At 28.3% G+C, this 25,870-nt stretch overlaps 1 protein-coding gene across 2 annotated transcripts in view; it reads left to right on the top strand.

Annotated features, from left to right (window-relative positions):
* Positions 1-25,870, top strand: part of Madm (MLF1-adaptor molecule) — a 423,601-nt gene that overhangs the window by 382,127 nt on the left and 15,604 nt on the right. For both annotated transcript variants that reach the window (XM_075365168.1, XM_075365169.1), the window contains exons 4-7: positions 8,925-9,019; positions 9,447-9,533; positions 12,079-12,366; positions 22,156-22,321. In XM_075365168.1, coding sequence (XP_075221283.1) covers positions 8,925-9,019; positions 9,447-9,533; positions 12,079-12,366; positions 22,156-22,321 — 636 coding nt within the window. The remainder of the gene's footprint in view (positions 1-8,924; positions 9,020-9,446; positions 9,534-12,078; positions 12,367-22,155; positions 22,322-25,870) is intronic.

Genomic DNA, 25,870 nt, shown 5'->3' with positions numbered 1-25,870 from the left:
GTATTTTTAAAAGGTAAAGTATTTACTTTTATTTGAAAATTTTGCATAAATTTTTACAAGGTAGTCCAATCACGGTTAATTATTTATTCTTGTTGTATGACAGATCTCTGGTCCATAGACAATTGGATCATAATTGCCTAATAATTACTGCTCAATAAGAAATAGGGAAACTTGTTTACATACACAGTCATTAACTGTGTGCAATACTGTTACCAAAATATACCATTAAAGCTACCTGCTGTGATAGGTTAATGAACCTATTTTGGATTTATAAGTAAGTGCTTTAAACATTCTATTTTATTTCGCTTACAAATTTATTAATTTTTTTTTAATGTTAAAACTTTCAGAGCTTATTTTTAAAAGAAACTGTACTGCTGAAGTAATATAGAGAAACTTGAATGATTTGAAACTGAGTTCCGTAAATTAGCAAATAATACACAAGTTAAATAAGTTGTAACTCTGGTTCGGAAAAAAATAAAATCTTTATGCAGTTTTTCTCTGTATTTACTTAATTACTTAATTTTTTAAATGTGCTTAGAAATTTGTATACAAAATGTTAAAGCAGGTGATTTTAAAACTTGAATGAGTTGACTAACCCATTACATCAAACCTGTATCAGTGTTGCATATCATTTTAGTAACACTATTATGTACAGTTAATGACCATGTATTTAGATAAGTTTCTCAGTTTCTCATAACAATTTTAATTCCTGGTTAAAATACATTTTATTGGTAATTCAAGAGTACAAATCTAATTGTTAGTTAATAAACTACACCTGCAGTTAGAATTAACCTTAAGCTTTCTACATTGTAAATAACCAGTGTCAGTTAGTGATAATGCTAACCACTAATCCTATCGGCAACTTGGATTAACAGTCGAGAATTTTATCTAAAATATTATTTTAATGTACATTATTTCTATTTTTCACTGACTAGATGTTATGAAATGATTTAATAATTAAAAGACTGTGAAATCACTGTTAGTATGTAACATTAAAAAATATATATATTTTTTTTAACAGTTCATTTTATTAGTAGATTTTCTAATCTGACTAATCTTTTGTGTTTTTTGGCTCGTTTAAAACAGTTATTAAAATGACGGAGGAAAAGTTATTTTATTTTTATTTATTTTCATTAATCTTTTGTTGAAATGTTCCACTTCAGTAATAAAAAACATTATTTTTTTAATTTATTAATATTTTTGTAATATGCATTCTAATTAATAAATGTAGTCTTATATATAAAACAAAAGTAAAAATGGATGTCGATACTTTACAATTTTTATTTCACGTGGTGTTAAATTAAAAAATTATGTATGCTTGTATGTACAACTTTGCCAGTGTTAAACATATCCTCTCGTACAATGGTAAATATTGTAATAATTTTTTATAATGACATATACCATATTAAAAAAAGGAAATTTTAATATCGATGAAAAATGTGTAATTTAAACAAAAATGAAATTACATTTCAAAACTGTATTTTACTGTTATTTTGTTTGTCCATATATATTTTGGTTGTTTTGTTATTAGTTTATTTAATAACTAATCCGATAATGGATTAGTTATTAATCCATTATCGGATTAATAAATCCGATATGGATTTATTAATTAATAATCGATATCGGTACTTATGTATTAACGCCACTGCAGCTACAGCTTTATTTAAAATTGGGTATTTATTTTATTGAGTCTCGTTATTAATTTTAAGAAATGGTTATTTATATTTATTTATTTTATAAATATAATTTAACCAAACTTAACCTATGCTCGCTTCGCTCGCTAACCTTGACTAATTAACACCGTAATTTTTTTTTTTTATTTATTTAATTATTATTTTAATGTTAATATTTTTTAATTATTTAAATAATAAATAATTGCAATAATTACTGAATTTATTAAATAAATACTCAAAAAATTACGGTGTTAATTAGTCAAAGTTAGCGAGCGAAGCGAGCGTAGCCTAAGTTTGGTTAAATTATATTTATAAAATAGATAAAAATAACCATTTATTAAAATGAATAAAGAGACTGTTTTGAATCGAATTTCCACCAAAATCCGATTGACTACTTTGTTTTTAAATAAAGCTGTAGCTACGGTGGCGTTAATACGTAAGTACCTCCATATCTGTACTGTCATTAAATTCTTGAACAACCAATAAAATCAGGTTAAATTTCTAAGTCAAAAGAAGAAGTATGTAAAAATACACTTCTTTCTAAAAAGAAAATAAATTCCCTTATATAAGGAAGATTCATAAATTCACATTTATTCTTTATAAAAAGATTAAGAATTTTTCTCATTATTATTTTTTTATTTATTTATTTTGTTAAAAAACAAAAAAAAGTTCAGCTTACAAATATTACAAATAGATTTTTTAATAAAATTTCTGTAAATTAATTGTATAGTTATGTAGTTATTCAATGAAAAAAAACTAATTTTATTTTTATTTTTTTAAATTTAAAATTTTGAATATATTTTATTACTGTTATTAAACTTTTTCTACTTAGTCATAACATTGAATAGTACGAAATATGTAAATTCATTGTTAATACGGTAGAACAAGGTTTTTGTTTTTAGATTATTATTATTAGTTTTACAATCTTTTTTAAAAAAAAAAAAAAACAAATTATAAAATATATAATTTTTCTTTTTCAGACCACATACATTTAGTAATATTTTATTTAATTTTGGCAGTAAATTTAATTAAATATTTCTTTATATTTGTATTATTTTTATATATATGTATATATATATATATATATATACACATATTCAATGATGATAATATAGTATTTATTTAATTAATTATTGAAATAGTGGAATTTTTTCAATGTATTATGCTTATTACTACATAATAATAAAATTCCCATTTCATATCAGAAATCTAACTTTTGATATTTTAAAGTTATTAATATGTATACTTTTTTCTTTAATCCTTATTTTTTATGATTACAATTTTTAATGTAGTATTAGTTTGATTAATTTCATTGTGCATAAAATAAAATTTTGTTATAAAAAATTTTTCAAGCGATTTGACAATTAGTAGAAATTTTTCAATTTTTTTTATATACAATATAGAGGAAAAAGCAATTTTATTAATGAATGGTTAATTTTGTTTACTGTTTCAGGTGCCAAAATTTCAGCTTATTTTGTCGTGTTCACTCATTTACATTTATATAAGAAATTTAATTTCTTTTAAATACATTATTTTATACAACATTTTTATTTATTTGCATAAACGAAATGTTTTTAAAGATTACATTTTATTATTATTATTAATATAATTATAAAAAATAATATTTTTATTATTGAATTTATATTTACTCACATTTTAATGTTATTTTATTATTCTATATTTCAGTGTTTACTTGTTAAAATTTACCATTCTTTATATACTATGTAAATGAGTGTATATGATTCCTCGAGGTAACAATCTTCCATGACAAAATATGCTTATTATTATTATGTATGTTTTCTTTCTTTTTTGTTTTTCTTTGTATCAATTTATTATATTTTTTGTGTAATTTATATTTTATTTTTATAAAAAACTTAGTATTTTATTATTACACAGATGTGTGTGCTTGTGTGTATGTGTCATGTATTACTGAATTTTCATTTTTCAGAAGATAAGATTTTAAAGAGGTAGTAGTGTCATGTAAAGGTTATTATTTCAGTTTGATGTAAATTTAAGAATTGTTTTTTAACTTTTTTACGTTCAGTAAAAATAAATATAATGATTTTTTTAAATTAATTTTATTTATTAACTCTTATTATTTTTCTGTTAAAAAAAGGAATTGTATGATTTTAATTCCGGACAACTATTTAATGTTGATGTTAATTTAAGTAGTGCATCATCATGATGGCTGAATTTTATTACAAGCTATCGCAACTGAATAGCTGCACCCTTCATTTCATGGAAACAGATCTTTTATTGAAAATATGGCTTCACTTATATATTTTACTTACATTTTTCAGGATATTATTTCCTTAGATATTCCTAATATTATGGAAACATCAATGTGTAAGATGTAAACCATCAGTTTACATTCTCATCTAGAACTATACAATATCATGGCAATGATAGTTGTAATTTTTAAAATTTTGTTTTATATATGATAAAAATGTAATAAGTTTAAATCTATTTTACTGATAATAACTTATATTTATGTATTTAAAAGTAAAAAATTAATTTTATTTATCTGTTATAAATCTATTTTATTATTTAATATATAAATAAAATAAATATGAAAAGTAATTTCAGAGAACACAGAAAACAACACTTGTTGTGTTTTGCATACATAGAGACTCGGCATAAAATTGACATGTATTGAGACAGTGTGTGACTTCATCAATTTGAAAACGTCAAATATCTTTTGATGTCATAGTAATATCATTGTGATTCTAATGAGATTTAAAATTTACAAGTTATATTTTTGTTTTAATTTGCTTATAAAAATGTAAATAATTTATTCTTCATCCTAGTAATAGGAGGAAAATGCCTTTCTGTATCAGTTAGCCTTCTTGATATTTCTAACCTTTAAAAATAATGAACAAGATGATTTCAACCCGATACAAAAAAATAGTAAAGTAATTATTTTTATTTGTTTCTTACGATTAGTTGTCATTACATTGTGATACTGGTGAGCATCTAATCCAACAGTGTGAAACAATATCCTAGCAATATATTTTATGTTTATGTATAGTTGTTTTTTTATCTACAATTGGATAAAATTCTGTGTGAAGTAATCTCTTATATTGAAAGCGTTTCACCGATGTAATTTCTTCAAAGATGAAATTCTTTATGTTTGTAACCTGGAAATCATTATAGTTTTGTAGATAAAAGAAACAATTTTAGCTTGAGGTGTCATCATTTTTAAATGTAAAAAAAAAAACATTGGAAAAAGCACATTTTTATGTGCTTTTTTATGTAACAATATTTAAAAGCTTGGGGTAACATTAATTTAACAATTCAAACAACAACAAAAAATGTAATAGTTTATGTTAAATTACAGGTGTTTATCTTCAGCCTTATAGAATTTCATGTAAGTCAGTGAATTTTGGAGGGTAAAGATAAAAAACTGTTTAATAATTTTTGGAATTGTTTATCCTGCATTATAGAAGGAAGCTGGAAATTCTGTAAGCCAAAAAATGTAAATACAATAAGTGTCTTTCTCCTTTTTCTTAAATGTATAAATGAATTATTTGTTTTACAATATTACAATAGTTCACAACTTGTTTGTGAGCTATTGTGATTTATTCATTTTCATTAGCCAAACTATAGTGTGAGTATTAAGATTGCAGGTTGTTCACAAAGATTTTCGGTCATACTAGAGTACAGTCTAAAATTACAGTTACATTAAATACTAAATATATTCCACTATATACTGTGACATATTTTTACCGCATTTTATATATTTGAAAAAAGGATGGTGGTTCTGAATAGAGCATTGTGAGATTGTTTCTAATATTTTAATAGATCTTTGAAAAACTAAGTATTTTTTTTTAATTTCACTGCAGGTAAAATAAACACTACACTACAGTAAATTTAATTATATATTTTTTTAAATATTGTTCACTTTTTATAAAAGTAAATCTTTTTGGTATTGTAGCTTACTGTAAAAATAATTCAGTCTCATATTTGTGTAAAATTGCTTTATATTTTACAAAGAAATAAAAAATATGAAATTTTGCACATGTTATCGCATAAATCATAATATTTACATGACATTGTTACCTCTTTCAGTTCATATCATTGTATAATTATTAATTTATTACAGTTTTATTTATTTACTTTTTCAAATGATTTTATCAATTAATATTGTTTATTTCAGGATTTTCATGTGTTTAATAAGTTGTATAAATTGTAATAATATGTCATATATCAATATATTTTTTAAATTTTTTTAGGCTGTTTTTTTTTTTTTTACACTTCTTTTGTTGTTATTTTAAAACATTGTTTTTATTAGTTTATGTATAAATTAATTCCTAATTTAATTAATGTAATTATTTTATAGTATTTTTTATGTTGTCTTTTAATATTTTTATTTGAAGAAATTTTTTAGTTGCTATAGAATGAAATAAAAATGTTTTGTATATTTTGTGTTATTTTCTGAGCAGCTGTTTGAAAATTTAAAAAAATATATTTGTATTTAATGAAATATTAAGTGTATTAAAAAATTTGTAATTATATTTTTATCAGTAATTCATTTTATATCATCTGCATTTACTTAATTTTTCTTTTTTCATTTCAGGTTACAGTTTTTTTTTTATGTGCATTTTTTATAATTATATTATGTACAATTATTATGAACTATATTTAAATATATATATATATGTGTGTGTGTGTGTGTGTGTGTGTGTGTGTGTGTGTGTTTATGTGTGTGTGTACATGTGCGCGCTAGTCTTATATTATGCGTGATGTATAGAATTTATTATTAAAAATAAAATATTTGGAATAATAAATTTTCTCTTGTGTTATTGGCAGCTGGAAGGTAAGATGGAGATGATGAAATATTTGTTTTTTGTTTTAATTGTTTTATTTTGTTTTATGTCTGATTTTTATTGTAAGAGGATAACTGGACAGAACAGTAATTCACTTTGTTGCTTGTAATTGTATAGTTTTGACATTAATTTAAATAATTTTCACTCTGTATTATTTTATGTTAAAGCTCTTATAACAGACTTGTTGTACAATTTTTCCTTTAGCCGTACTAATTTCCACTTGATGGCATTATGTACTACTGCATTTTGTTCGTCTATGTTGCCATTTTTGAAATATTAAGTAAAGTTATATAACCGTGATTTTTCATTTTTTTCTTTTAATGTAGTATTTGTATCCATTTTAAGGAAGCATATATTAAGTTGCTGTAATGATGATCACTAGATGATTGTAGTTGAAACACTTCTGCTATAATCCGATTCTGTTTATTTTAATATAGCTATTTTTTATTTAATGGAGAACTACCACTGTTTGCCACTACAGTTTCTAAGAAAATAGGACTATTTAAAATTGTAGACAACAAATAATAATGATAAGTTAGAGATCGTTGCTGTAGGCTCTGAAGGGATCCACCGGGTTGGTCTAGTGGTTAATGCGTCTTCCCAAATCAGCTGATTTGGAAGTCGAGAGTTACAGCGTTCAAGTCCTAGTAAAGCCAGTTATTTTTACACGGATTTGAATACTAGATCGTGGATACCAGTGTTCTTTGGTGGTTGGGTTTCAATTAACCACACATCTCAGGAATGGTCAAACTGAGAATGTACAAGACTACACTTCATTTACACTCATACATATCATCCTCATTCATCCTCTGAAGAATTATCTAAACGTTAGTTACCGGAGGCTAAACAGGAAAAAGAAAGAAGGCTCTGAAGGGAAACCTCTAAGACTAAATTAAGTGAGCACCTTATGAATAACTAAGAAATTTACTTAATGCATTAAAATAACTAATAAACTATATGAGTATCATGTAAATATATATTTTAATTATTTGTGTAAATTCCCATGTTATTAGTGCTCACTGTAGTTTAGTAAGTGTATTTTTAGATTTTATGCTCTTGTGAATTATTTGTGAGTTGTGAATTATTTGGATTACATGAAGTTTTTCCTTGTTTTGGGTTTTATCTTGTGTTTATACAGAAGTACTTTCAGCTGCATGTATATGTAAATTATATTTATTACACACAGTAATAAATACCAAATTTGTCACCATTAAATGATCTATTTTCAAATGAGTGGAACTTTTTCTGAAGCCGTTTTTCGAACTAATTATCAGCACTTTTGTTCAATGGACTATCTGCTAACAACTGTAGTTATTGGTGTTTAAAAAGACTTTCCGAGTGTGTAATTAAATAATGTATTGCAATTGTGTTTTTAATAAGTTTAATGAAATTTAATGAGCTTATGAATTTCAATTATTTAAAGTTTAAGATCTTGATTTTTGTTTGCTTTATGTTAAATTTTCATTTTATAATTAACATCTTTGTTTATATATTTGTTATTACATCAACTGCAATGTGGAAATTTTATTCAAAGCCATTAAACTGAGTTCTCAATCCTCTTTAATAATATGAAATTTATAAATACCCAAATTTTGATAAAACAAAACCATTATATTAAATGAATAAATGCAATTTAAATTGAATGTATTATTCAGTTATAAACTTAAAGGGTTTTAAAGCCTCATTAACAACAGTGCTACCATACACTTAGAAAACATTACCCAAAAAGAGTTTGCTATACTTCTTGATCATTTTCTTAATAATTTTTTTGTAATCAAAAAAGAACTTATTGTGTCATAATAATGGTATAATGTCTTTATCAATGAATGGGATGCAGTATTATGAGATGCTGAAAGAATAAATTGTTTTGCGTTTGCATATTAAGAGGATAAGGTGTACAATAGTTTAAAGAGGTGTTAAGCATAAAAATATTAATTGAATAGTCTACTTCCATTTAATTTCAAATTTTTTGTGTTTGTCATCGTAGACTACATTTAATTAAAAGCAATATTTAAGATTTAAATAATTGTATAAAATCATTTACATTATTTGTTTATTGCATAAAGATACTGTGCTACTGTTCTGTCAATTTGTCCTCTAATTTTGTGGCTAACAGGTGAAAGACTCAACGGAGAAAAGAACATATGACCTTCTTAACCATGGGGGAAGATGATGTACTCCTTTGCCTCTGCCACAGCCATCTTCATCAACCTCATCTATCATCTAATTTTCTTCACCATCATCATTAAATCATCATCGCCATCTTAATAATTATCATCATTATTATTTTATTTTATTGATAATAATGAATGGTAAATTAATAAAAATAACATCAGAATGATTGAATGACATTGATTGATGACAGTACATTCAGATTGTCTTTCAGAAGGGGTTGGGGTAAATTGGTGTTGATTTCTTTTTCCAGTTACTTGCATTCCTGTTCTCCACCTATCATCCATGGCAATCTCACCTGTGATACGATATTTATTCAGCACAATGGCCTCGTGAAAATAGGATCAGGTAAAGATACAGTAAAGTACAAGTAAACAAAAATCTCCGGTAAAATAACAATTTATATAAAAAAAAACAAACAAAATAGAAAACGATTTTTTTTAGTTAAAATTAAACTGTGTTTAATTTTAAGACAAAAATATATATGTAGTTTTATGAAAATTAGTGTAATATATTTGTTCCATATTTTCATGTTTGTATTATTATACGGCCATCAATAACTTTCCTAAGAGTTTGTGGTACTGATCAGTGTAGGCTCCCGCGATCGCGTAGTTCTTGTTGGTATGGGTGGGGGGCCGAACGTTTGTCGGGCGGGTGGGTGGGTGGGGGGATGGGGCTTATCTGATCTTTATCGCTCTCTTTGGGGAAGGAATTGATGCTGATTTTTTGCTGATCGTTAATCACTAATCGTATTTTCTTATCTTTCTAATTTCAGTCGCACCAGATACAATACATCATCATGTAAAAACTTGTCGAGAAAATATGAAAAATATGCATTTTATTGCACCTGAATATGCCTCAGGTTTGTATTATAATTTTATATTGTTATTGATTTTATTTATGTTGTACTATTTTTTTTAATTGATTAATTTATAATCTTTTTTTATCCAAAATATTTAATTAGATTTTAACTCATTCCCTTTTGCATTTAACATGTCACAGTTCTTCTGTAGGTAAAATCCATTCTTTGTTTTTAGATTTTTTTTGCAACTTGAAACTAAATTATACACCAGACTCACATCACTAATAAATTCATTATTATTTTGCAAAATTTGAAGGCCTCAAATTATGTTTCACAATAAAATTGATTTTCATGAAACTGAGGTTTCACCAAAAAATCTCACTGTTTTATGAAACTCTCAGGTTCCAACTCATTGAAAATCTAAGTTATCTACCAGAGTAATGTCTTGTGCATAGAGTGTATAACTGTCAATTAATTTTTTTTATTTTGATGTTCCTCCAGTGGTCCTTTGAAATTTTTTTTCCACAAAACAAGTGGAAAAAGTTTTTAAATAAAAAATTTGATTGTCTTCATAAATTATTTGAAGCTATGTTTCATGTTATATCATTATAATTGTTGAGTATTTTATTTTTATAATGTAATGATTTCATCCTGATAAAAGTATTTTCATACAAAAAACTGAAAAAGATTCGTTAAAAAAAAACTTGATAAATATAACACACATACCTTCCATATTCCAGTAATTCTTTCTTGCTGTGTAGTAATTTCTTTACATTCCTTTTTTTGTATCATTATCATCATTCTATATCTTGTGAGTGGCTTTTTTCAGCAAGTAAATTTTTTCTTGACCTATCCATATTTTAAATAAAGATAAAACTAAAAAATTAAATAAAAAAAAATCAGTTTTTAAAACAACTGCCTTAGATATTACAAAATGTTTTTTTCATTATTATGTATGTTCAATTTAATTTTCATTCATCAAAAATACATAAAAATTAATAGTTTTTTTTCTTACATATTCAGTGGTGAACAAATTAATTCAAACGCAGTATTTTTAACAGAAAATTTTATTTTTGAAAGAAAAATTTTTAATAATCAAACTTATTCAAATTTAATACTTATGTGTCCTTTATTTCTTATTATCTCATTATTCCTCTTTGGTATTGAGTCCACTAAGGTAGAACAATGATTTTTGATTTCTTCATCTCATAACCAAACCTCTATCACTGAACTTAATAAGGTCAGTTTTTGTACTAAAATTCATTTTCCCAAGTCTTCTTTTTAGTATGGCTCATAAATTTGCAATGGGATTTAGGTCAAGGGAGTTCCCTGGCCATGAGAGCACTCAAATTTTTTGGTTTTTGAACAAATCTTTTGCTTTCTTTTACATGTGACGTGGTGCAAGTTCTTGTTGGAAAATGAGTTCTGGGTTCTGCATAAGTGGGACTGTTTTTCTTTGGCATATGTTAATGTATTGGTCTGATTTCATCCTTCCATCCACAACCATAAGTGCTCCTGGCCCTTCATGTGTAAAACATCCCAAAGCATCTTTTTGGCTGGGTGTTTAGAAGCTTGTTACAGGTGTGCTGGCGTAGTAGTCTTCTCATCTACTGACTTACGAATGTAGGCTGCTCTCTTCCCTTGAACAAAGAAATGAGTCTTGTCTGAAAAAAAAGCTTTTTTCCACATCTCAATAGTCCATTCTTTTTTTGTTCCTTTGCCCATTGAAGTCTTTTTGTAACTGCTTCTTTCTAGGTTTCCGTTCAATCCTTCCACTGCCAAAAATCTTCTACAAACTGTCATATCAGAAACGTTAGTTCCACTGGCTCTAAAGCCCCAGTTAAGGTCAACAGCTGAAAATCGTGGATTAATATTTCTTTTTCTTAGTAGTGTGGTTTTTTTTTCCATCCACATTTTCCTTTTCTCTTTGAAGAGACAGAACCTGTTTCCTTAAACCTTTTCATGATTCCATTTACAGTACCTATCTTAACACTACACTGACTGGCAATCTGTCTTCCCCATATTTGGATTAATTTGTTCACTACTGTACAATCATCTATCACTTCATATCAGTTGATCTGCTTTCCCTATGATAATTAAGAATGAAATGGAATATTATCTTCCAAATAGTAACTGAATTTATGTACTAAATTATAGCAGAATTTAAAAACATATGGAGCTTCATGAGAAAAGTACAATATGATATGGAAGCCCTGAGTCATGTCAGTTTTAAATTATTATGCTGCAGAAGAGAAAATGTTAAAATGCTTTGGTAAACTTTTTAGATTTATTTTTTTTGTTATTTTTGTATGGTGTTTATAACCACTCCTTAAAGATGAGGATATATTTTCCTCGTGTGTGTAATTTTTATATTTTTAATTTGCATCTTGCTAAATTTTTAATTTTTCCTTTTTTTTACATGTTTTTTTTTTACTATGTAAATGGAGATAAGTAGAAAAAAATGCTTCTTTTGTTCACAATGACTGGAATAGTTTTCATACATTCTGTATATTAAAAATCAAGTTTTCCCTTTTTTTTTCTCCACCCTTTTTTTTTTTTATACAATTATAATTTCCTTTTCGTATATTTTTCATTGTTTTTACAGCTGATGTGTCACCTGCAATAGATATCTACTCGTTTGGGATGTGTGCATTGGAGATGGCTGCATTGGAGATTCAAGGAAATGGTGATTCTGGAACAGTAGTGACCGAGGAAAATATTAAACGAACAATAGACAGCCTAGATGACCCTCATTTAAAAGACTTTATTCATAAGTGTCTTGCAATGGATCCTAAAGATAGATTGCCTGCTAGAGATCTTTTATTTCATCCTATCCTTTTCGAAGTCCATTCGCTCAAACTCCTGGCAGCACATGCTTTAATTCATTGTGCAGGTAATTCATTTTCTTATACATGTATTTCTTATTTTATTAAAATGTTTAATACTATTTATTTTATTTGTAAAATGAACATTAAGTTATTTTGACTTAATTTTATACAATACTCTTTAAAAAATGTATAAAAACATTTCAAGTGAGTTTGACTTCTTTTTTAACAGTTTGATCTTATTTGAAATCTGTTGAATCTTCCTTGTATTATCATTTATGCAAAAAATTATCCATACCTTCAAAATAATTTATTAAGAAAAAGATTCAATGTTTGAAGATTTCTTTACCACTTTACTTGATAATTGCAGGGTAAACCAGTTCATTGGATCACCCATTACAAATGTTCATACTAAAAAATGTATAGATTTCTTTCCTGAATTTTCACTCTTGATGTAGAACATCATGAAAAGTGTAGAGATTTGGAAAGTATAGATAGTGATTAGGTAAGCCCTTTTCTGTGAAGTAATTGTAGGTTTCTTAAAGAAATGAAATGGTAGATCTCTAAAGCAATGAAAGTAGAATATTCAAGCAGCAGTTTCCCTTTGGATCAGAGATGCTGTTTAAGTTTTAACATACTGCAGTATGTTATTTTCACATATGCATCCATATGTTTTAACATACATATTATCATCTCACATATGTATGTTAAAACTCATAAATCTGAATGGTCAGATCAAGAGATGCTGATTTGGTTGCTCACATGAATTTTTGTCAAGAAATGTTGCAGAGTTTAGATGATAATATAAACTTAATCCACTATATGTTTTATATCAGATGAAGCATATTTTCACCCAAACGGCTGCAAAAAAAAACAGAATATTCAATATTGGAGCACAGAAAACCACTTCAGTTACACGAGAAATCATTGCATAGTCTAGTGATCGTGCTAAAGAAAGTCATTGAGTAAAGTGAGACATAAATCCCAGCAGCACTGTCACGAAATAAATGTAATGTTAATTCATCAATGCATAAATTATAAAAAATAATAAGTAAGCATATTTGCAGGTATTTTCATTCTTTGATGGAGTTGATTTACTTGATTGCTGTTTCTGCCACCATTCTTAGTATTTTATATATATATATATATCATATACTTAATATTAAAATGAAATATAAACCACAAAAACACAGTAAACAGATAAGTTAAACTTTCCACATTAATTCCAACAATTGATTTTCACGGGATCCTGCATCTTCAGTTGTTATTAAATCCTATAATTACATTAAAACATATTTATTTATCTTTTTTTTTTATTCGTCAAAATTGATTTTTGAAAATTTGAAATTTATTGTTGATGAATACGCAAATTTTGATGTCCAGTACTACAATGATGTAATATTTAAAATATTGTATTTTCTTGTGTTCTATTGTCATTATCACCAACCGTTATTGTATTTTTATTATGTTTTTAATTAAATCATCTTTGAATGTGATATAATGGTGTTCTTCATTAATATTAGAATATTTTAAATTGCTATTTGTTATATTTCTTTTATGAGTTTATTTTATTGCTTTTTGTGTAATGTATAGCTCTGAATATCATGTTCTTTTATATGTATTAATTTTTTGTGACCATGGGCGATTAGAATTTAAATGTATTGTAATATTTGTTGTGGGTTTTCTATAAACATATGTTTCTATTATATTGTTTATGTTTATTTCAGTTTCAGTATCTAAAAAACTTATTTTTCTGTTACTTTCTATTTAGTCTGTAAATTGTAAATGCATATTGTAATTTTTAAGTTTATTTAAAATGATCAGATGTTCATTATTTATAGTCGGATAACTAAAATATCATCTAATTATCTTTATCCACAATTCAGTGCAATTCAGTTGCTTATTGAATATGCTTATTCAATATTCCATCGACTATTTTATTTCCAAAATCTTGTATAAATATTTTAGACATAACGGCAGATATAGGTGAGATCCCATTGGTAAGCCTTCTTCTGTTAGTGTAAATGCATCGGTGTATTCTGTGGTTTCATTTAACCTATTTTTTATTATTTCTATTGTTTTGTCAATTGGTATATTAGGGTGGTACATGTTAGTGATATCATAACTTACCATTTTTGTATTAAAATTAACTTTAGAGTTTTAATTTATTTATGACGACATAACCATTTTTTACATTATGTTTTTAGCTAAGATTCATTTTTATTCTAAGTACTTTATTATTTTAGTTATGAATATACAGGTGCTATTTTAAAATTTATTAAAGGTTTTAAAGCATTATTTATTTAATATAATTGTGGTAATCCAGTGAGTTTTGGGGGTGATTATATATCATCTGTTGCCATAATTAAATATTGGTTTATATTTACATATTAAATCTTTTATAATTCTTAAATATTTGTTTGATGGGTCTTTTATATTTTTTTAAAAATTATCTCCTCAATGTAATTTATTCGTAAGTTCTTTTTATTTCTTTTTATATAATATAATCTGTGTATTAGTCTTGTCTGATTATTAGATCATTATTATGAAGTTTTTTAGTTTGATAGCCGCCCCATATTTTGTAATCATTTGTCTATTATTTATATTTTGTTTTTTTTTATATTATGACTTAATTATATTTCTTATTTGATTCTTATCCAAATTATAATTTTCTCAATATTGCACTCATATCAATTGTGATGTTATTGATTATATTATACTTCTTATCCTCATTTAAATTAAATTTCAAAGCATTTGTAATAATTAATATTTGTTTATTATCAAAAGATATATTAATAAAATTTTTAAAATTGTCATCTGATTCTTTTTTTTGTTTTTCATAACAAAAATAGATTCAAATAAATGTATATGTATTAAAATGTAATATATTAGATATTTCAATATAAAATATTTAAAGAAAATAACAATAATAAAAATAATAGAGAGAATTTAAAAAAAATAAACAAAATTAACTAATTATCAAGGGGTGTAATAATATTTATGTTGGTAAAACCAAAGCAGATGATTTAAAAAAAGATTAACAGAACATTACACAACTTACAAAAACAAAAAAAAAAGGTATATCTAATCTTGCTGACAATTTGTTAAAATGCAAATATAATATTGCTGATTACAAAAATAATTTAGAGATTTTGGAAGTTTGTAATAATGTTAGAAAAAATGAATATACTCGAGAAATATAAAAAAAAATATATATATATATATATAATAAAATATTTTGCGACGTCGACAGGACACCCTTGTGCAACAGCATTGTGGTAGATTTTAGAGCAAGGACTGTGTGTGCTCATAGGTGATGAATGAAGACCACACATTATTGATTACTGAAGGATTGTTTAATTGTATGCCGTCATGGCGGTTTAAAAGAATTATGTAACACAACACTTGTAACTTATAACTTAACTTTAAAAATAGCAAACATAAGCTAAATAAAACTTAAAATAATGTTCATCCAAACAAGAATTGAGAAAGTCCATCTAGACATGACCGCCTTGGGTCAGGTATGAGTATAGACTGGTTTCGAAGACGCTACATACAGTGCTTCAGGGAGCAGCTTGTGACATAGAGTGGCTTGATGGTCTGGTGACCATAGTTTGCTGTGGGCACCCTAGCCACCGCTAGGTTTCAGCACCCGACGGCAAGAGGGGATGAAAGCGTAACACATCGCCCACCAAATTATAATTATAATTTTTATAAAAATTACAATGAAATGATGTTTAAAGAAAAAGAAATCATTGATTGTATTTAGAATGATTCATATCATCCCAATCATCTAAATTTGGAATAATAATCAGTTTATTAACAGCTCTTTTTATGATGGTGTTATTTGTTTTTACATTTACTAGTCTAGTGAGTCCATCCTTGCCTGGATGCATTCGAACTATTACTCTTAATCTCCACATGAAGGTTATTTTCCTTAATTATAACCAGATTACCAACGTAAATGTTGGTATTTGAAACCTTGCACTTAATTCTCTGTTGTAGAGAATGTAAGTAGTTGTTATAACTTCCAAAAATCTCCTAGTAATTTTTGTGTAAGCTTCCACCTAGTGAGCTTATTTACATTAATGCCTGAGAAATCAGGGTCAGGTAAGGAAGTTAAAGGAGCAAAAATTAAAAAATGTCCAGGAGTAAGTGGAGCTGGATCAGATGTATGGTGCCCACCATGACGCTAAGTATTTCCAATGTGGAATAGATTTCTTCTGGAGAAAGATCTGACAACATGTGATTATTTATATTTTTCAAATTGTGGATGAATAGACAACAATATGAAAATATGATTAGTGTTTGTGTGAATGAAGAAAATGGTTTTGAAAGTTCTACAGCTTCTGTAGCTTGAAGAGCAGCTGAAAACACATTAGTTTTGCTAGACTTCTCTTCCTTGATTGAATCTGGCAGAATAATAGAAATAATATATTGATGGGATGGCCAGGTGTTCTCCTCTTCCTTCAGAAAAGATGGACCATTCCATCAGAGTTGTGACTAGGTTAATGCAACCATGTGACAGGATGTCTGCAGGGTTATCTCTTGAAGGAATGTGCTTCCATAAGCATTCCTTAGTTAGCTCTTGAATTTCGCAAACTCTATTTGTGATGAATACCTTCTATTGATTAGGAAGCAATGACAACCAGTAAAGTACGACTTGAGAATCCCACCAAAGGTGGATTGAATGAAACCTTATACCTAAAATACCCTTAACTTTATTGAATAGATGAGATAATAGTAGAGCTGCATTCAGTTCTAACCTAGGAATAGAGATTTGCTTGACTGGAGCAACTCTAGATTTTGAACACAATAAGTGGGTTTCAATGTGTTCATTGCTATCAAAAGAACTGATGAAAAGACATGCATCATATGTGCTGCTACTTTCATCACAAATTCCGTGTAATTGATAACTCTCACTAAAACGAATTTTCACTAATCTAGGAATCTTAAAATTACTTGAAGATTTAAGTTGATAGTACAAAAAATTCCATTTTTCTGCTAACAGAGCGGGAAGAACTTCATCCCAGTGAAGGTTGGCGCACCATACTCTTGTATGAGCACTTTAAACAGAACGATTATAGGAGCAAGTAGTCCTAAAGGATCAAACAATGAAGAAATGATTGACAAAATGGAACGCTTGCTGTAAGAAGTATTCTTATCCCTGGTTTGAATTAATAAATGAAATCTTCGCCTTGAGGATTTCAAAATAATCCAAGTGTCTTGATATTTTCATTTGATGAAAGAATCAGAATTGGCAAACGTATCTGGAACATTGGAATGGCATTTATGTAGTGAAAGTCCATATTTGCCAAGCAATAACAAAACATCATTGTATAATTGTTTCAACTGATCAATGTTGTCACAACCAGTGAACAGATCATAGACATAAAAATGTTGCTTAATTACTAGGCAAGCTTGAGGGAAAGTGGCTTCATTTTGATTCTAAATTTCAATTAAACATCTTGTTGCTAGAAAACTTGAAGGTGTTAAACCATAAGTAGCTGTCTGTAAATTGTATGGAATGATTGATGAGTTGTCTTTATCATACCAGAGGATTCTTTGCAATGGATGGTCATGAGTATTGATGCAAATTTGTCTGTACATTTTAGGAATGTCTCCTGATAGCACATAGCTGTGAATTATAATTGAAAATAAATCTTGTTGTACTACTGGAACTGTAGCAAGAATTGAATTGAGTGATTGGCCATTTGAAGTTTTCACACTAACATCAAATACTACTCTTATTTTGGTAGTGGTGGAAGATTCACGAAATACTGTGCGATGAGGCAAATAAAAGGTTTCAGATGGAACCTTGGACTGAAATGAATCTACAGGTTGCATGTGATCCAGTTCTTGATATTCTTCATGAAATGGAAGTAGTCTTCCTTGAGTTTACGATTTTTCTTAAATCTACGCTCTAATAAATTGAAACTATATTTGGCATTTGCATAAGAATCTCCTAAAGTACAATTTTCCTTATGAGGAAGACACAACAAATCTGCCTTGATACAAAAAGTATTTTCAACAAAATTTTTTTTGCAGAAAGATTCCTCTTTGGTTAGTAAACGATCTTCTATCTCTTCAGATCTCCAAAATGATTCTAATTGAAAGGAAAGCTGTTCATTACTAACAAGAAGTGATATTGAATTTGAATTCTTTTTCCGCTTGCTAGGTTTAGTAGGGATTTGACCAGAGACTATGAGACCAAGACGAGTTTCTTGAAGTATGGTATGGTTGGAATTATGAGTTAATTGAACAGACTTAAGTAGAGAAAGATAATATTGAGCTCCTAGGACAATGTCAATTTGCCCAGGAATATTAAAATGAGGATCGGCTAGAAAAAGGTGAGAAGGAATTTGCCAGTCAGTTATGGTTACAAAATTGGGTAACAAACCTGTAATGGATGGAATTACATGACATTTCAAATTAAAATTAAAATTTCATATCTAGAATTAATATTTAAATCAATACTTAGCTTAGATTTAGTAACAACATTGCTAATACCTGTGATTGACATGAGAAGAGGTTTGGTTTGAAGCCCAAGTTTGGCGGCAAACCTTTCAGTACAAAATTAAATCATCAAAGCAGAATCAAGTAAGACTAGCTTGAATGAAATTACCTTTTTTTATTCTTAATATTAACTATTGCTGTAGCAAGTAAAACAGACTTGTTAGGTTCTGATTTTAAAGTAAAATATGAACTATTAGCTAAAGGAGCTTGATTCTGCTTAGAAGATGCGTCTTGCAGCGCCTTGTCCAAATGAATTAGCGTATGATGCTTCACTGAGCATTTTTTACATTTATGATTGCTTGGGCAGTCTTTGATAACATGTAATTTACTTAAACAATTAAGACATAATTTTTCTCTAAATACAAAGTTTTTTCTTACTAACATTATAACTTGAAAACTTATCACATCAATACAATGAATGGTTGCTAGTTTTACATAATGTACACATAAAATTATTAGAATTATTTACATGAAATACATTTTTACTAGAACTAGGTTTTTTGAATAATCATAATTTTTTCCGCTAAATCCTACATTAGACAGCTGTGCCTTTTCGTTACTTTGAATCATGTTTGTTGATTCAAGTAATTTACATTTAGATTCTAAAAAAGACATAAGTTGTTCTAACTTAGGGAATTCATTACCTTCTAATGATTGTCCCCAATTTCTTTAAGTATTAAAATTTAAGTTTTGTGTAATTAACTGTATTACAATAAATTCTAAATAGTCAATATTTAGATTTTTCAATGCATTAATGTTTGAATTATTTTGGTCAATGAATTTAGATAAATTTTCAGAATTTTCCTTTTTTAATGGTTTTAAATTAATAATTTCTGAAGCATGTTTAGCTGCTATTAGAAGCTAATAGCAGCTAAATATTTTATCATAACGAGCTTTAAGTAATTCTTTTTCAGTTTCATAATTTTCAGACATTACTGATAAATTTTTTATTATGTCAAGAGCATTGCCTCTAAAAAATTAGTAAGGTAATAAAATTTTTCAACATTAGAAAATTCTGCTCGGTTATGAACTAAACTAATAAAAAGATCAAAGAATTTATGCCAAGCCTTCACGTAACCTTGAAAGGGCTCAGTTTGTTTGTATACTTTTTAAAGCAATTGTTAGGTTTGTTAATCACTTTAGTAGCATCAGTTACCTCTGAAATTTTGAAATAATATTCTAACTTTTTATGTTTTAACTTAAGTTTATCAAAAAGGTTATCATAAGTGTCTCTAACTTCAAGGTCCTTATCAGTTGCATCTTGGTGCAATTCAATTTCAGATTGAACATTGAAAAATAGTTTTTCGTATTCTAACAGTTTATCAAACTTAATGGTAAATAGATCATAATCACCTGAATTAAGATCAAAGTTTTCAATGAATACATATACATATTGAATAAGATAATGGAATCCTTGAATTCCTTTTTTATTGGAATCATATATAAAATAATATTGAATTTGAATGAAACAAAGTTATTATAAAATAAACAGGTATAAAAGTATAGCTTATGCATAAAGTTGAATGAACTGGATTTGTTGTAAATATGATACAATATTGCTAACATCTGCTGTGTGCAGGTTAGCGAACAATAGAAAGGTTGCTTGAGATAGTGATGCAAGTTTTGTAACACAATAAAGGAAACTTGTCCAAACTGGTATCAAGGTTGGTTCCTTATACCTCTCTCTTTTTCCTGTTTAGCCTCTGGTAACTACCGTTAAGATAATTCTTCAGAGGATGAGTGAGGATGATATGTATGAGTGTGAATGAAGTGTATTCTTGTACATTCTCAGTTCGACCATTCCTGAGATGTGTGGTTAATTGAAACCCAACCACCAAAGAACACCGGTATCCACAATCTAGTATTCAAATCCGTGTAAAAATATCTGGCTTTACTAAGACTTGAACAGGCTATCTCAACTTCCAAATCAGCTGATTTTGGGAAGATGCGTTCACCACTAGACCAACCTGGTGGGTTTGGTTCCTTATACCTGGCTAACTTAATAAATACAATTTTAACTGTATTATAAAACATTGAAATATTTAACTATTGAAATATTCACAAACATTGAATGTTTCACTAATATTAATTTTTTAATCATACTTTTAACATACACCTTAATTTTTTGATATACTTTTTATAAATAAATTATAAATACCATGTTGTTGACTTGGTTTGGCCTTATGAAAACCCATGGATGAATGTTGTAGAGCAGCTAAGTCCATGTCGTTAACACAGCAACTTGACGATGAAATGTTGGTTAACAGATGCAGTAGTCTATCCAGTAGGTATGGTAACTTGACCATGTGGTTCTTGAATATGGAGACGAATGACGATAAAATGTGTGGGCATTGGCTTGAATGATCCGGCCTATTCGGCTATCCGACCTGGAGAACCAATAAGCGTGTGTTGAATCCAGCGGCATAACTGTCTACTCGATCCAGCCCAGAGGACCAAAAAACATGTTGTGACATTGACGGGACACCCTTGTTCAACAGCATTGCGGTAGATTTTAGAGTGAGGGTGGACTGTATGTGTTCATAGGTGATGAATGAAGACAACATCTTATTGATTACTGAAGGATTGTTTAATTGTATGCTGTCTTGGTGGTTTAAAATAATTTTGTAACATAACACTTGTAACTTACAACTTAACTTTAAAGACAGCAAACATAAGCTAAATAAAACTTAAAATAATATTCATCCGAACAGGAATTGAGTGAGTCCATCCAGACACGACTGCCTTGGGTCAGGTATGAGTGTAGACTGGTTTGGAAGGTGCTATGTACAGTGCTCAATGGAGCAGCTTGTGACATAGAGTGGCTTGATGGTCTGGTGACCATAGTTTGCTGTGAGCACCCTAGCCACTGCTAGGTTTTAGCACCTGCCCGCAAGAGGGGGTGAAAACATAACAAATATAATATTAATAAAAATTTTAAATGAACTACCACATCATTTTCAAAGTTGATGATTTAATTAAAAATATGATAAAAGTTCAAGCTAACTGTTTTAAATATTGCATCATTCCAGTAATGGACAGCAGAATTTGTACATTTGTCCATAATAAATTTCAAAATTTTCAAATAACAATTATGACAAATTTACAAATCATAAATAAATATGTTTTAATGTAATTACAGAATTCAATAAAAACTGAAATAGCAGGATTTCGCAAAAATCTATTACTGGAATTAAAGTGATAAGTTAACTTATATATTTACTGTGCTGTGGTGGTTTATATTTCATTTAATATTAAATTTTATTATCACAGTGGTCGATATGTTAATGATATAATATATAAACTTTTATGTTATTAATAATTGCATTTTGTCTCTATTGTAGCAAATACTTCGGAGACAATAACAGATGAGGTTGTACAGAAATTATATGGACCAGATGTGGTTGTTGCCGAAATAATTTATCCGGATCCAGATAAACCTCCTGTACAGATGCGAATGGCTGACATTACAGTTACAGAAAAACTTGAAAAATTTGTTGAAGATGTCAAGTAAGTTTTTTAGATATTTTGTGTCATTCATTTTATGCCTTCTTGTAATTTGATCTTATAACATAGGATAGTAAGAAATGCAAATCTATATTTATGATAACGTTTCTATTTGTTTCTATTGTGTGTTTCCATTTGTTATAAAATCTTAATAACATGTTGTTTGTTATTTCTAATTATTATATTAGTATATTTATTAGCAAAATTTAATTCTGTTATGTATATTTCTTTTATTGTAATAGTAGTAAGAAATTAGTCTTGCTTGAGAATGGTGATTTTTTGCCTGTATTTACTTATACTTGAACTTCTACTCATACTTGAAAGTATGATTAATGCAACTGAAGAAATCATGTTTAGGTTTGTTTTATGATTTAATTCTTTTTTAAATGGATCAAGATAAGAACAATAAATTGAAATTTTATTATACATACATGTAATATGTTGTCATATCTTACACATTCAATAAATAGGTTCACATAGGTTACTGAACTTAAATAATTCTCATACAGGTAATATTTATTTCTAGATAAATTGTACAGAAGTAGCACAAGCATTTACCACTCATCCCCCAAAATCAAAAATCTAAATAAAAAATTCTCTTAAAATCTTTAACTTAACTCCTCACCTACTTGTATGAAGGGATCGTTTGCAAACTTTGTTTTTTAAAATCATATTGCTGAATTTAAATATTTTCCTTGCATCTTATATGAAAACCCTAACTGCAAAACTCACATTGTCCACTTTTTTTAATTTAGGAAAACAAATAAAATGTTTAAAATCTTAAAAACAAACATATTGTGACCTACATTACTAAGAAGTAGTGTTTAAATAGACATTAACAAAACAAACTTACTTCAAAAAGAAGAAAATAAACGTTATACAAGGCATATTCACAAAATAAGGGCCTGTTGGCTTATATTTAAATATTAGCAGGTCTGAACTCAGTTGCACACATGCAAGGCTACCTATCGGCTATTTACAAAGCCACTGCAGTTGTTTTGATTTAGTAGTCGTTTGCCTGCTGGTGAATGCAGATCGCATTGTCTGCGACAGTCGTTTCTCCTTCCAGTTGTGAAGTGCGCGCTGTGATTCGATTTTTGTGTGCAAAAGGATCTTCAGCTGCTGAAATTCATTGGGAGTTGTCCCTAGTGTATGGATCTACAGTAGTGAGTGAAGGAAAAGTTAGACAATGGTGTCGACACTTTAAAAATGGCCGCACAGATATACATGACGAAGAGTGGAGTGGCAGGCCCCCAGTATTCAGACCGATGAAATCGTTGAACAATAGAACCAAAAATTGTGATGCGATTGGCATTTGACGATTAGTGCTCCGACTGATGAATTTTCGCATGTTGGACGTACCTCTGTCTACATGACTGTCACAAAAAAGCTTGGATATCACAAATTGTGTGCAAGTGAGTACTGAAAATGCTCACCAACCAACACAGAGCAAAGAATATGCAGTGGATGAGCATTTTTTGACTGCTATCGACAAGATGGAGATGATTTGTTTTCCCACATTGTTATGGGCAACGAGATGTGGATATCCTACACCAACGCAGAATTGAAACAACAGTCAATGCAGTGGCGCCATTCAAGTTTCCCAAAACGGAAAAAGTTTAAGCAATCTCTGTACTCGAATCGAAAAATGTTGGCTACCATTTTTTGAGACGAAAAAGGCATCAGTTTGGTTGATAACATGGAACGTGGATCAACAATTACAGCTGACGTGTACTGTGAAACACTCACCAAACTGAGACACGCAATTATGACACGCAAACTGAGACATGACGATTATGGCATAATCCTCCTTCATGACAATGCACATACTCACACCATGGCCTTAACCAAGTAGAAGATTCAAGATTTTCATTGGGAACTTCTTGAACATCCTCCATATAGTCCCGACCTTGTACCTAGCGATTACTTCCTCTTCTTGCATTTGAAAAAGTGGCTTGGTGGACAATGGTTTGAAAACAATGAGGAATTCAAGACTGCCGTTGTCAACTAGTTCAATTCCCAGGTGGTAAATGTCTATGCAGAGGGGTTAAAGAAACTGATGCAGCGTTGCAAAAAGTCCTCAGAACTGAATAGTGATTATATAGAAAAGTGTAGTAGATATGTAGTAAACTAAAACTGTAAGTAAAACCCTTTTCTCACATGTTAATTTTTTTTAATGACCAAATGGCCCTTTATGAATATGCCTCGTATATTGGAGAAGGAGAGTTTGCTGTTAATGTTTGGAAAGTGTAAGTTTTGCAACATAGTAAATTGGAGAATATTAGTTTTGATAGTAACTGGTCTGGATCCTTTCAAACAAGAAAAATTGATCAAATTACATAAAAATATCTGTAAAAACATAATTTAAATTATGTAAATAAAAAGAAATCATTGTACTATAAAAAATAAAACTGGTTTTTGATTAATACTACATAAGCTTTTTTTTTAAAATGTGTTTATATTTGAAAAGCAGGGACTTCTGCAACATGGCATTCTTTCTCATCATTCAATGGAACTTCAAGTTTTGGTCCATCCAAAGCATGTTTGAAAAAGTACAAAGTTTTGTTCTCCTCCAGTCTTCTCCATAGTGATTTTTTAGAAGGCTGTCTATGTCCTGTTTTTTTTAATGTGTTTTGTACATGATTATCTTTAGGAATGACTTCTGCATTTACATTTTCCATACTTTTTCCTCGGTTTGTAATACTTACTGCATACATTAATTCTTCACCTTTGACTTAATTAGTTATGCTCTGAACCAAAACAGTAACTTGGTTTTCAATCAACTCAAGTCTTTTGGATGACTGGATTCCAATGTGCCATGAAGTAGGTTTTTTAATGTTTTCAAGTGATACTTTTTCAGTCCCTGTTCATTACATCCTCTCCTAAGCGTTTAACTAAAGCATAGTTTTTAATCATGTTAATGTATTCTTCTGGGCTAACTACAACTTCATGACTCATTTCTTTTTTGATATTTCTGAACACTCAGTCCAGAGGTAGAAAGTTACGCTTAGTCACACGAAATACAATCTGCACCTTGGCAATAATGGGTGGTGCATTGTAGAACCAATAACCTACTGTAGTTATTATATAGAGACATTGTATTAAATAGAATTCTTATTTTGTCCCTCACACCATCACTTATAAGGTGGACTATACTGTAGGGTTAAAGGTTAGTGGTATTCAAACAGTCAAAAAGACAAGATGAAATCTCATTAGATCCTTTACTGCATTCATTTTCCATCCAAGCATAAGCTGTTTATTTTTTTTTTAAGCTTACATTTTGAGTGCCCTTTGACACAAAAGTTGTTAAAATATAGCTGTCTACTGTAATAACTAGACTTGTTGGGGAGTTTGGGAAGAGGTTGATTTGTTTGACAGTCAAAAGAAAGGATTAAAATGTTTTGGAAAAAGGAATCTCTTTCCTGGGTTGTTCATTGTTAATAATATTTACTGGTCTTACACTTAAAACCATTTTCACAAAAACAAGGGAAAATTGTAATAAATAAGATGAAAAGCAAATATTTTAAACTCACAACACCACTATCCTGAGCA

Source organism: Lycorma delicatula, chromosome 4, assembly GCF_047948215.1.
Source record: "Lycorma delicatula isolate Av1 chromosome 4, ASM4794821v1, whole genome shotgun sequence".
NCBI lineage: Eukaryota > Metazoa > Arthropoda > Insecta > Hemiptera > Fulgoridae > Lycorma > Lycorma delicatula.
This window is presented reverse-complemented; position numbering and strand designations above follow the sequence as displayed.